We start from the raw sequence: 13,497 nt of genomic DNA on the forward strand, positions 1-13,497 counted from the left end.
TGTAAGTAAGCGCAAAATGGTCGCTGAAGGTGAATTCATCACTTACCTCCCAGTTCATAGCACTGGCCAGGTCCGAGCTACTGAAGGTGACGTCGATGATGGATTCCCTGCCGTTTTTGCTGAAGGTTCTGGTTTTGCCATTGTTGACTACCACCAGATTTAGCCTCGCGACGGATTCCAACAACGATTGCCCCCGTTTGTTGGTGCTCTTGCTGCCCCATGCAGTAGACCAGGCGTTAAAGTCCCCGGCAATAACCAGTGGACGTTTGGAGCCGACCACTTCCTCCATCTGGTCGAGCATGGTGTCGAACCGGCCTTTGTCCCACCGTGGAGGCGCATAGCAGGAACACACAAACACTCCACCAATTTTGGCTACGACAAACCCCTCATGCTCAGTGTCCGTCACCTCCTGGATGGGGTACTTCCCTCTCACTAGGATCGCAGACAGGTTTCCTGCGTCCCTGATCCAGCACGAGTCGTTCTCCGGAACGCGATGTGGCTCCGACAGTATGGCTACATCATACGGCGATTGTAGCATTGACTGCTGAAGCAAATCCTGCGCCGCTTTGCAGTGATTTAGGTTCAGCTGAATCACTTTCGGGCCATCCTTCTCGCGATACACCGAGAATTTCCGGTAGCATGTCCGTCCTTCCCTGTTGGGCACAGTAAGCAGTGCGGCTGGTTCGTGCACTCCTGCACTCTGTGCCCTTCCTCCCCGCATCTCCTGCAGTTTTTTGAGCGGTCCACTCCTCCGCACCGACTGGAGACATGCCCAAATCCCCAGCAGCGGTAGCACTGGGTTATATTGTCTCGGACTCTCACTGGACAAGTGCTCCAGCCAACACGGATCGATCCCGCCTCCATGATCTTAGCTGCGTCGGTCTCTGCCAGCTGGATCTCCGCCATCACAGACCGGAAGAACCGACGAATCGTAATCGCCGGTTTCTCCGACAGCTGGAAATGTGCACTTGATGCCTCATGTATATCCTCCTCATTGGTTGAGTCGATCAGCCCTCTGCACTCCAGAGTGCAGCGCTGCGTCAGAGCTCTCACTTTGGCACTAGATTGTAGTACCTCTTCTACCGCTTCCTGGAACGAGGAACTCTTGCTCCCTTCCTTGAGCCGGAGAATCATTGCTCCGTTGCTGGTTCGTCCTACGCTCTCTACCTCAGAATCTCAGAATACTAGACTCCACATTCGGGAGCATTTTTTATGACAAAGAAATCTGTCTTCTTTTAGGTTAAAGTCGATCCTTGCCATGCCAATTGATGGAGTACAATCAAAACAAAACAAATGGCTGCTCCTAGTCCTTCCAACGCGGCCACCACTGTACCTCCGGTGTCCTGGACCGCTCGACGCCGTTTCTGATGCTCATAAAAGGGGCGGAAAAACAACGATTTTGGCCACCAGGGGAAAAACATACACAACTCTGCCCCATCCGGGCAGGCGGCAGTCCTTCTTATCGGCACCAGTGCAGCCGGACGGCGGAAATGGCATGCCGATTCCCGTGCCCCTTACCACGGCAAAATGGTAAATCTGTTTTCCACCCTTCACGTTGTACGGTGACCAACCCTCTGGGTGGACCGCTTCCAGACGCATAATGTTGGGCGAAGGGTGACACAGTTTATGGTTCGGATCGCCTTTGGTGCGGAAACGCTTCATCTTTATTCCCCCTGTTTTCTGGATGCTGCCCGTTGCCTGCACGCCACACAGCAGGGGTTGCTCGGAACGCAGGGGATGCAACAGGAACCGTGGTCCTGTTGGTGAGCATTAGGCCGGGGCACAAGTGTCCCGGCAGGCCCTCTTCCTGATTCGATTATTCTACCAGAAATTGCGGAAAAATTAGCGGCTGATTTAGTTTTAGTTTGGTGTTTTCCCCCGCGCCCTTGCGACCCTTGACGGTGACACCCCCCCCCCCCCCCCCCGTACAAAAATGTTCCCCGTTGGTGCAATGAGTTTCCAATTTTTATTATTAACATTATTAACTTATTGTCCACATCCCTCTGCTTCTTCTTCTTCTTCTTCGGCACCTTTTCATCTTTGCTGCGCTGACCGGTCGGTGGTCCCTTCGCTTTGATGTGAGCGAAACCAAGCTTGTCGCGTCGATGCTCGTCAAAACTGTGAAAACATCTCATAATTGATAATTTCGATGGTCAGTGGGTAGTCGCACGCACTCGGCTCACGCCAATTCGTGAGGGAGGGGGGGGGGTCTAATTTGAATAAATAACCCAACTATATCACTCTCGCTTTCTCACTCGCACCACGACCACGAAAGAGGATAAACGGCGAAAAAGTGGAGGACAAAAAAAAAAGGGGCGACAGAACAGGACAAGCTAATTATCGTTTGACATGCAAAAGGGATTTTTTTTGGATGCATTGGTGTACCGGCTGGTGGGTAACTATGAAGACATAACATATCATCACATTCCGGACCCTTTCCCTGCAATGGCGCCCCCAGGGAGGGCATAACTTCACGCTCGTCCCTTTCCCTTGTTCACAGGTAATTCCAGGTGCGTGCGTGATCGTGTGTGTCGTGGCGCCTGGACATCCTCAAACACTGTGCCAATCGTTTCCGCCATTCACCGGCACGCTTACATGTGTTTTTCGTGGTTTTTGATGGTGTCCGGAGAGCCTTTTTCGGAGGTAGAGTGGTGGTATCAACCGCGCTAATGGATGTCATCAAATGTTACATTAGCGAGAGCGAAGGAGAGTGAAGAGAGAGAGAGTGAACGAAGGACGAATTCAGATCAACATCCAAAAACCGATACTAATTGATGCTAAGGGCGGGAGTCATGCTAACATTATGCTCCCTTCTTGGGTTATTTGTGAACATTTCGCCAACTCCTATTCGAAGCTCTCAATGCCCCCGAGATAAATGTCCCGGATCCAAGACGCTTATGAACTCCATTTGCGCGCGATTTACTACGAACTTAGCAAAACAATTAACTGACCCGATCCCAGAATGGTCAGAATTCAAAAGTAGGAAAACAACAGGGAATTTAAAAAAATGGAAACAAAGAAAGAAAGCGGGATCATTTGCGCAACAGAAACCGGAACTTTTGCGGAGAGCAATGAAAAGTAAACATCGCCACCGAACGGGGCGAACATGGCCTCCTCTTTGGCGCCATCGTTCCTTACCTTCCTTTACCAACTTTCGGATTTCCCATTTTCCCACCCATTTTCACCCGCGCAACAACCAATTAAACATATTGTTTTGTTTTTTTTTTATAATCGTTTTCCTCATTTTCTTTATTATCTTCCACCCTCGGCCCCACGTTCTTAATTGTGTACAGTTGTGTTGGGTCTCTGTTTCTGTGTAGCTGTGTGGGTTCTTTCCTATTTTTCTTTATCCTCTCCAGCCATTCCACCGCTCCTCACTTGCTTGCATGAACCCCGCGTGTGTTTTGCCTCCTTTTTCACTTTCACACCATTTTGCATCGCTTTGTTGTTTGATTTCTTCCTAACATTACGATATCCTTTAACAAATAATAACACAATCGAGTTCGCCGTTTGCCCCAACTTTATGTTTTCCTGTCCTGCTCCTTGGTTTGCCCCACTGCACGCCGTTTCCTCACACTCCTTCCGTTGTGCGCTATTGTTTTGTTTTCCTGGAGATATCATCCGCTTGATAGCTGCTCCGCTTCACCAGAGCGGTCCAGGGCGGACTTTTGCTTTAGTTTGTGATTTTCTTTGTTCCATTTCCTTGGATTAATAGCCAGGTGGCGTGGCGAGTTTTTCACCCAGGTCTTTTATTTTTTTCACTTCAATGTTTCATGTTTTCGAAATCTGATCCCCTCAAACCTTCCTCGCCGCACCACCGTGGCACGGCCTCGGCTTCACTAAAATCGTTAATTTTACAACTGGCTAAGCACAAACTGGCTGGCCGGCGAACGGCGGCTGAGGGTGGTCTTCACTGCTTCGCTCTCTTTGCGGAACTCTTTCGCTCTTGTTTTGTTTTCTGATTAAGCGTCCATTGATGGAGTTGGGCTGGGACCAACTGCTCTGTTCACCTTCTTCTGCGATCCCGGGGGCTTCAAACACGCTAATCTGGATTATATTTACAAGCGCACGGCAGCGCCGACTCCATGGGGATCCATCTTCCTATTTACTATTTACACTCATTCATACTACTTGCAATGCACAGTGCATGTACTTCTCTTTGTTTTTACTAAATCAGAACGAAGATATGAAAATCTTCCACCATTCTCGAGCTACGAATGGAAGCTACGAACATGATAGGTGTTGGTTGCTGCGTGAAATATACCTTTTTTGGTGGGTTTTTTGTTGCGTTTCCACGCGCAAGAAAAAAAAAACTTAAAAAAAGCTTAAAACGAAACTTAAAGCCAACTCGAGACTCGAGTCGAGTAGCAACCGCTCCACCACAATCCACCTGGATCATCATGTTAAAACATATACGCCGCCTGCTATTGCGCCCGCAGGGGTCCTCTGACATTGATTTCAGTTTGCTTAAGGATCCACCAAACTCATGTTACTCTCTCCTTTACATGTTTTTTTTCTGCCAATTGTTACACGCGAGCGTGTACGGTGTGTGGCCGCAAAACACAAAAGCAAGCATCGCGCAATACATATATTACTCCCCAGTACAGTACAAGGTTTACTAACAGTCGCTCGGCGGTGTTTTGGGGCAGGCGCTACTACCGCTACCACTACTGCCACTACTTTACCCAACAGCAGCTCTCTCTCTCTCTCTCGCACACACATACTGCGAACAATAATTTATCGACCTACACAAACACACCTTCGGATGCACCTTTAACTCGCCGAATCGCAGTCGAAAACGGTGGCAACACAGAAGGGGGGCAAGTGAGGTGTAAACCCTAACCTATAAATAAGTACACAAGAAAAGAAAAGAAAAACGGCGAAAACTAAACAACAATTTCCATCGCGTCGTCCGTCGCGTCGCGCCAGCACATCAAAAAACTGCAGCATTAACAAGCCTTCTTAGTTAGGCGAATTAGTCCCTACGCGTGGTCACTTAAAATAAATTATCTCCATCGACGACTTACATCTTAACTTTCCGTCGGTGATTGGTGACTGATGCCCATCTCGGGGGTCGGTGCATCTGCTCTGCTGTGTGTATTAGTGGATGTACCTGCAGTGTACGAGGACAGCATCCCCGACGAACGAGGGATGTGTTTGATTGCCGCACGTTAATACTGATAAGTTAGTCTTAGTTCCTGTGTCGGTTTGTTTGTTTTGTTGGTTCGCTTGAAAGGATCACGGAGATTAACGTAAAAAAAAAACTGTCGAATCCCACATTCTCGGTCGACTGGCCTACTCTTTACTGTGTTCGCGGCACACTACGATGATTCAAGTGGTTTTTTAGTATAGGGTGTGCCTGCCCTGTGCGACAGAAGTGATCTCATTTCACTCTCGCCCCGCAAGCAGCACACTCGATCGTTCAACGTTCTACTCAGCTGACGTCATCGGGCTTGCTCTTCACTCGCACCCGATCGCAGAATGATCGCATTCCTGTGCGTGTCGATTCACGGAAAGGGGTGGACGAAATGTCACCCAACCATACGGAAAGGGAGCGGTTTTTTGGCGCCACCAAACACATTTAAAACACAAGCCAACCATAAACACACAGCAGTTCTGTTCTTAATGTGCGTACCATGGTGGATGGCGCCAGGCTCGGTCGTTTTTTGGTGGCCAAGCTAATGTGCTTCGTTTTCCGTGGACGCGACCCTGTCATGGCGGCCGTATGCGTACGTGCCTTTTCCGGAGTAAACAGAAGCGAGCGAGCGAACGAACGAACGAGCGATCGAGGTTTCGAACAAAATCGTGCGAGTGCGTGACAATTTCGATGATCTTCTGTGTATGGTTTTTTTGTGTTTAGTTGTGTTTTTGTGTGTGAAAATAGTATTTACGCGTCCCCGGAATAACTTAATGCAACTCGCTCTCCTCTACAGTAGCAACAGCATCACGATATTACCACACCAGACCCTCGTTCTGCATGTTTTGCGATTCGGCAAAGTTGCCGGACGACAGGAACTCGACGGGACTGCCACTGCCGGTACCAGGCCCTCCACCACCGCCACCGCCGCCGGGTCGATTCACTCCCGACCCTAGCATACCACCGTCCACGGGGCCACCATGTGGTCCCTGGGGTCCCTGTTGCTGCTGCTGTTGTTGTTGCTGCTGTTGCTGGCTACCGGGGCCGCCAGGGCCACTGCCTGGGCCCGGTGGTCCATTCGGTTGGCCCACCATAAATCCGGGTGGGCCACCACCGGGACCCATCATACCGCCCGGGCCACCGTCCGGTCCGCCCATACCGCCGCCTACGAAGTCGCCTACCATTGGGATCGGTCCCGGGTGGTCCATGGGTCCTCCTGCATCGGTGAAAAGCCTGACATTAACACCGCACTGTTAAATTGGCAAATGGAAAGGGGGGGGGGGGCGGGGGGGAGTGGGGGTTCTGATGGAGGAAACGAGGCTCGCGGTTACTTACCGGGTCCACCGAATGGCATCGGACCTCCGCCCGGGTGCCCCCCGAAGAATGGTGCATCGTGCGGATGGAACGGTGGTCCACCGTAGCCAAAGTCGAACTTGCCGTCGGTCGCAAAGTACGGGAAACCGGGCTCATCGAGACCGCCGGGCGATAGGTTCATGGGGAAGCCGCGCATCTTCCGGGCACCGCCGAAGAACGGTCCCCGGCCCATGCTCGTCAGCTGCTTCAGCCGTCGCTCCTTCGAGCGTTTGTTCTGAAACCAGACCTGGGAGAGGAGAAAATAGGGACTCATTAGTATAAAATATCGAGCAGGAGATTCAAGGCTGGATGGAATTGAATTTCATGTACATTTCGTGAATAACAGTTAGATCCTCGGTATGCGATAAAAATACTTTTCAACCTCAAATAAACTTGTAGAATAACGAAACCTGAACTCTTTTTTTTTTCAGCCACTGGACTGAATTCTCTTGCAAATTTGTAAGCAAAGTACCTTGATAACGGTAGGATTTCTTTTTATGGATACGTCAAAAATATCTACAACATCATCCTTCTTTAGCTCATATCCAAAACTATTATCCGGTCTTTTATCTTTAAAGATTGAGGGCATCTCCTTTTCCTAAGCAAAGGCTTTAGGGTCATCAACTAAATGCATACAATCTTCCAAGATGTATGAGATAATCCGGGAACAGCCAGCGCAAAAAGTATACCCAGAAGAATGTTGCTCAAAATAAGGCACTGCTCGTTCCATCCATCTAATGGATATCCGCTGGATATTAATCATTAGACTATTAAACATGATGTGCCTGATCATCAGATTAGCGACAATAAATAAGGGATAGCAAATAAATCGATCATGTCCTACAACGTTAAGGATTTCACACATTTCCACAGGCAGTCACTGCTGGCTGCTGCTGTATTTGATGAATAAGGTCATAACTCCGCAATACCTCCCGATTACATTTGTCTATTTAAAGATCTCAGTCATTTACAGCATCATTCCGTAACAGAAGCAGCTAGATTTTTATTAGCCGCCACCCTTTTTTGGCAAGTTCAAAAGTGACAAACCTACAATCAACACAATCGTCACAAGCACAACAAACCTTTCACCATTTGCCCTCAACCTGATGATCCAGGAAAGGCCCTTCATTACCCACAGACGATTTTGTGCTGTTAAAATTGAACAAAACCTCCCGAAAAGGAATTAGAAAGCAAAAACCTGCGCCCCCTTTCACTTCAAAAGCACCACCGGTGCATCTTCCCGCCGCATAAACTCAAACATCACTTCACATGACACTTTCTCCCCGGGACTTGCACACAATTGCACTGTCCGCGCCCGTCCACCTTGTGCGAAATGCACTTCGCACATTTCCATCGCCATTTCGGACACCCGGCCCCGGCCGCCAACGTGATTCAACCCCGAAACCGTGGGTCCCCCGAAACACCGCACAAACGGAAACGTTAGCACAACGTTAGCGTCGCCGATAATCCACCGTATAACAGTCGAACGAGGAACCGCGCGGACCGCCAGGATTAGCGACCGATGGTGAGCGCTCCGTTTGTGCCGCTGTGGCCGCTGTCAAGCAGAGAATAAAATTTACATAACAACACTGTAACGACAGAGCACACCGCGGGACAACACATCTTCTCCCCAATGCCATCGCTTCCTTTGGTCTCCGAATTCAGTTCCAGCTCCAGCGAGTGGAACTAATTTTTTACGATCACCGCACCGGGGGTGACATAAACATTCTTGGCGGCGGCGGCAGCAGCAGCATCGGGGGCCACTTTGTACCGTGACCGGGCTCGCGCGCTACACAACACAACGGAACCACAGAGAGAGAGAGAGAGAGAGCGAAGAGAGAGAGAGCGAAGAGAACGAGTACTAAATGTCCATAACTGACCGATCAATAAAAATCTTCAAAGAGTCAATAAAAATATGGAAAATGTTTCGCGGCCGCGATCGACCGGCGATCAACCGACGGTCAGGTGGAACCGGCCGGCCTTTCCGCTCGATATGGACCGGTGTTAAGAAGATGCCGCCCGCAGACGAACAGACGAACGAACGGACATCCGAAACGAAATCGGTCGTCGTCGCCACTGTCACCGCCTTCCTCCCTAACGATCATCATCATCATCATCATCATCTTCTACCGCGTGTCATAATGAGCCGCCGCAGCATCTCTCTCTCTCGCTGACTCTCTCTTCCTCTGCTTGCGTGAATAAAATCAATGAAATGATGAAGGAATCGAAGAGTTCTGTCGATGGAGCGCGGTCTTTTAACGACAGATTTTTATGTCGCGCGGCCAAGAACCGACCGAGGGCGGCATTTGAAGCAGAACCGCACAGTTCCCAGACCCCAGTTGGTGGTGCTGCTGCTGCCGTGGAGTTGGCGCGCGCGCGCTCGCGCTCGCGATTGTCGGCGGCCAAACGAACCACCCGGGGTGAAATTGAACATTCTAGCGCTCCGTCGGTGGTGGCTGCTCCTGCTGCTGCTGCTGCTGCTGCTGCTGGGCTCAACCGCAACCGTCTAGGCGCTTCTCGTCTCATCACCTCCGGTTGTGGATGATCGCGCCATCGTCCTCGTCGTCGTCATCGTCGTTCGCCGAAGAACTTGCTTGATGAGCGTGTTTGCGGCGTGCAAAAGCATCCCGGTTCCCTCCCGGTTTCTTATTATTTACGATCGTTCGACCTCGAACAGCGAGAGAGAGAGAGAGAGGCCTCTACAGTGGTGCAACCGCTTTTTTATTTTCTTTTTATTTTTTGAGAGAAAAGTCTTTCGCCAAAAAACAAGGTATTCGCTCGTTTCGAGTGGCTCCTCTGGATGAATAAAACATATTGATCATCAACAAACCCCCGGCTCAGCAGCGTCCCAGCTAGAGCGGCGCCCCAAAACCGGTGAACCGGAATTCCCGAATCCCTCCCGAACGACAAATTATGACTAATTGGCAAGCTAACCCGAGGAGGGAACAGCGTATGGCTCAGCGTATGGATTTATGGATTTATGGCCCAACATCACCGAAGACGACGCCAGTTTCGTCGATCGTTTAGCAAAATTCTCGTCTCAAAATGCAGTCTGTACAAACACACTGAAACGGAGCACTAGGAGGCACCCGTAAGGCAGGCCCATCCGTTTTGCGCGCGCGTCAGCTCACCAGAAGCCCCCGGCCACGAAACAGACGTTGTAGATGTCGATCGCGATCGTTGATCGTCGCCGTGCGCCCTTGATGGCCGATCGGCGGCAAGAGGTTCCCCGTTCCCGAGGTGCGAAACAACCGCAGGGAGCATCCGTAACACACAACTGGTGGCCAAAACATGGTACATGCTGCGCATGACTACCCTCTGACACCACTGGCCACCAAGCGATCCGATCGTTCCGATCGTAAAGAAAAGAAACAATTCATCCCGCGGGATGCGAGCCACGGACGGGCGAGTTCGTGGTCGTGGAACAGTCGAGAATCCAGCCCGTCATCATGTTGTCTAGTGGAGCGGTTTTTATAGTCCGTCACCGTTCACCTCGGGCGGCCAGCCAGCCAGCCAGCCGGTGAGCCAGCCGGTGAGCCAGCATCGCATTGCATCGCGCATCCTCCAGAGCCGTCGCACCGGAGGTGGTCCGTCCGGTGATGGTCGTCGTCGCCGTCCTCTTGTCCGTGAATGGAAAAAGGGGCCATTTGGTTCCGCCGCTCGCGCATGCTGGCTGGCGAGCTGGCTTTCAATGGTTTTTTCGAGGCGTTGCGAGGCCCGCGTAACCTCCGGGCCAAAGGTTGAGCAATGATGCTGTGGAGCCCCCCCGCGCGCACGCGGCAGAGACGGTCTGTCCGTGTTTTCGGCGTCCGCCGGCCACCGTTTGAGGAGGGAAGCGAGCGTGAGTTTGCGAAAAGCCCAACTCAACCGACCGGGCTCCGACCGAGAATCCGTTCCGCACTGCGGAGATCGATGTGTTCGATCGTTCCGTTCCGTTCCGCCAGCCGACCGACCGACCTCACGTTGGACTGTTGGCCTTCAGCGCCCGCCTGACACACACATACACGCCGGACAGCGCTCTCCAGCGATCTGTTTGGTGACCGACATCGAAGAAGGAGCAAGAGAACTCCTGCTGGGCACACTGGAGTCGAAGTTGCGGACCCGGGACCCAAAGTTCCCAGCGAGTTCTGGGGTGCGATGCGAATGATAAGATCGTCGTGGGAGCGTCGTCATCGTCACAATGCCTTCACAGTCACAACAAAAACACACCTTTTTCTTGGAGGGAGTGGTTTTTTTTTTTTTGAGGAAGGAAGTGAGGTACGAGGCAATACTTCCCCCCTTTTAATGCTCAATTAGTCTGCCATTTCCGTGCGGTGCAGTCTCCGGTGCAGCCTAATTACTGCGCGTGGCACTAGCTAGCTGGCAAGCGAGTGTTTTATGATCGAGCACCGGCACCGGTTTCGTATGGTAATGCGTAGCGATATTATCCCCCCCCCCAATTGGCTTGGGCGTTAGTGCGCCGGTTTACGATTTGCCTTTAACTTTTTACAATCCTCGACACCGGGTGCTGGGCTGGTTTGATTAGGGGTATTAATGGCGCTTATTGCCACCATCAGCATGCGTTGAGATACACCTTTTGCCTAGCAGCGGCAGTGATGATGATTGCGGTTAATTTCGATCGTTCGAATTGATTTGTTTGAGCAAAACGTTTGCGCATCACTTTGCGGGCTAATTGGTGGCACGGCAGCCATGGTTTGCAATTTTGATTTAGGTGAAGACGATGATTTACACTCGTCCGAATGTATGCATTATCATTAGTGATGAATAATTTGTTTATTTTTCTCAACGGAATTACAATCACGCAATGCGACTTCCAAGATTAAATGCTGGAAGAATACAAAACATCCAGGACGAACAGACTGACACGAAATTAATCCAAAAACAAACAGTTCTTTGTCGAATTTCTGTCAAGACGATTGCGAAGCACTAACTAAAGCACAGTAAACCGCAATTAGCAGTCCGTTTAGGTCTGCAATTTAAAAAATATGTAAGGGTTTAGTGTCGATCTTTTTCAATTTGCTTTTTCAATGCAACTAACGCTAGAAGTGGTCTTGAAGTCAAAAACCTAAAACCGATTGAAGTTCGATCGTTAACTGTAGTAGCACAAAATACATCTCCAAATGCTAATACATTGGAAACTCTTGCACAACGAATTCCAAAGCGCAAACGGGGAATCAGTTACGTGCCCATTTCCACAAACTCTCCAACGCTTCTTCACTTTCCTTCCAAAGCAGATCGATTCGATTCAATCGTCAAGCTTCGCTACAGCAGCACCAGCTCCGTTCGACTCCATCCCTTTGACCTCTTCCAGGTCAGAGCATGGCTAGGGTCTTGCAAAACCCTAGATCGTTCACCTTACCAACCCCTATCGCAACAGTTCGTAACGCCTGCTGTCTTAAACGGTCCAATGCGCGCCCTCATTAGTCGAGGGAGCTTTTAACGAGACCAAAATGAGCAAACCAAAGAGGTTTCACTAGTGAAACCAAGCTCGTGGGCCTGCAAATCTCAGCCCCGGGCATCCCTTAGGTCCTTAGGCGGTTAAGAGTTGCTGCAGAAAAACCTTGACATATTTTTTATACAGCACTCCCGACCTCCCGAAGAGGTCCCAACCTTCATCACCGTCATTGATTGAGAAGGATTGAGCGCTAGGACGCTAGGCGATGGCTTTTTGCATGTCTAATGATGATTTAAAGCCCTTTCCCCACCCTTCGCGTATCCCTGAACTCGCTCTCGCCCATGCTGCTGCTCTTCCTGGAAGAGCTGCAGCAGCAGCACTGGGAACATGGACCGAATGGCGTTCGCAAAACTCCGGCACCGACCTCCTGCTTTCGGTCAATTTCTGGATGCAGCATCGCCTCTCGTATCGTTCCGTTGGATGCAAGCGAATGAAAGGGTGCACGAGAGAGCGCGAGAGAAGGGGACAAGTGTAAAACTCACATTATTTTGACAGCCTATAATAACGATCAATAAATTATGAGTCGCTCCCTCGTCGACTTCCTCGTTCGCCGTCTCCCGGAGTCGCGGTAGCCGCTGGTCACCACCACCCCACCGACTCCATCTCCAGCAGTCCATCAGCACGGCACGGGCGATGCCGTTGGCGATTTTCGATCCCTGAAGCCCCCGGGCACTGTCACTGGCCACACCACGGGACATCACGAGATGTGCGGAGCGGAGAATGGAAAGCAAGTACACTCTGTGTGTGCATGCATCCTCTCTCTCTCCCCCCCTCAATTCCTACTTTCAATTTCACAGTTCACTTCCTTCCCCACAAACGCTACTAAGGCCCTCAGTCTCTGGCCTGTTCGCGGTCAACAAAAAAAAAGTCACTTGTAGAGAGAAAGATAGAGAGCAAAAGAGAGCGTGAGGCGTGAAGATGAAACCGTGACATGTGCACGTCGGGCACGCCTAACAGCCGCTACATAACTCGCTATCACTGCTGTCGAAAGGGAATGTCCATTTCCCCGAGCGTCCTCGTGTGGTCTCTGGGACCTGGAAAGTCATGTAAGGGGTGCGAGCACTAGCCGGTCATCTATCAGCCGGACAAACCACCATCTCCCCGTTCCTGGCTAGCGAACGCACACCTGTCAGCCATGTTAACTATGAACCGCGGCGACCGCGACCGAGGTCGACGGTAAGGCCCCTCTATCCGCGCAGCATCATAGATCGACGATGTGCTGGGCCGAACCACGAGAGGGCTGTGCACGAGTTTCGTTTCGAGTTTGGCGTTTAATCTTTTTTGTTCCATCTCTCCAGTCAGCCACCCAGCGACCATCAGGATACAGAATTCAACCGTATCAGCGCCCGCGGGGTCAAACCCGGGGATCGGACTGCGCCTGCTGCTGCTGCTGGACGGTTTGGGATGTCAAAATTTATGACAACAAATCTTGCCACGAAACAAGCCGCCGTCACCGCCCGGTGGTGCGGCGATGGACCGTGCGGGTCGGTGCGGAACTTTATGGGGATTTCCTCCAGGGTTTTTTTTTCTGTTTGCGGGCATGTGTTGGTCA

At 50.9% G+C, this 13,497-nt stretch overlaps 1 protein-coding gene across 1 annotated transcript in view; it reads right to left on the bottom strand.

Annotated features, from left to right (window-relative positions):
* Window positions 1-3,314: 3,314 nt before the first annotated feature.
* The window catches only part of LOC126575189 (LIM/homeobox protein Lhx1), a 36,262-nt gene continuing 26,079 nt past the window's right edge, over window positions 3,315-13,497 (bottom strand). The window contains exons 5-6 of the mRNA XM_050235757.1: window positions 6,473-6,737; window positions 3,315-6,353 (exon numbers count right to left, since the gene is read on the bottom strand). Of these exons, the coding sequence (XP_050091714.1) occupies window positions 5,953-6,353; window positions 6,473-6,737 (666 nt within the window). The 3' untranslated portion in view covers window positions 3,315-5,952. The remainder of the gene's footprint in view (window positions 6,354-6,472; window positions 6,738-13,497) is intronic.

The sequence above is a fragment of the Anopheles aquasalis genome, chromosome 3 (genome assembly GCF_943734665.1).
Source record: "Anopheles aquasalis chromosome 3, idAnoAquaMG_Q_19, whole genome shotgun sequence".
NCBI lineage: Eukaryota > Metazoa > Arthropoda > Insecta > Diptera > Culicidae > Anopheles > Anopheles aquasalis.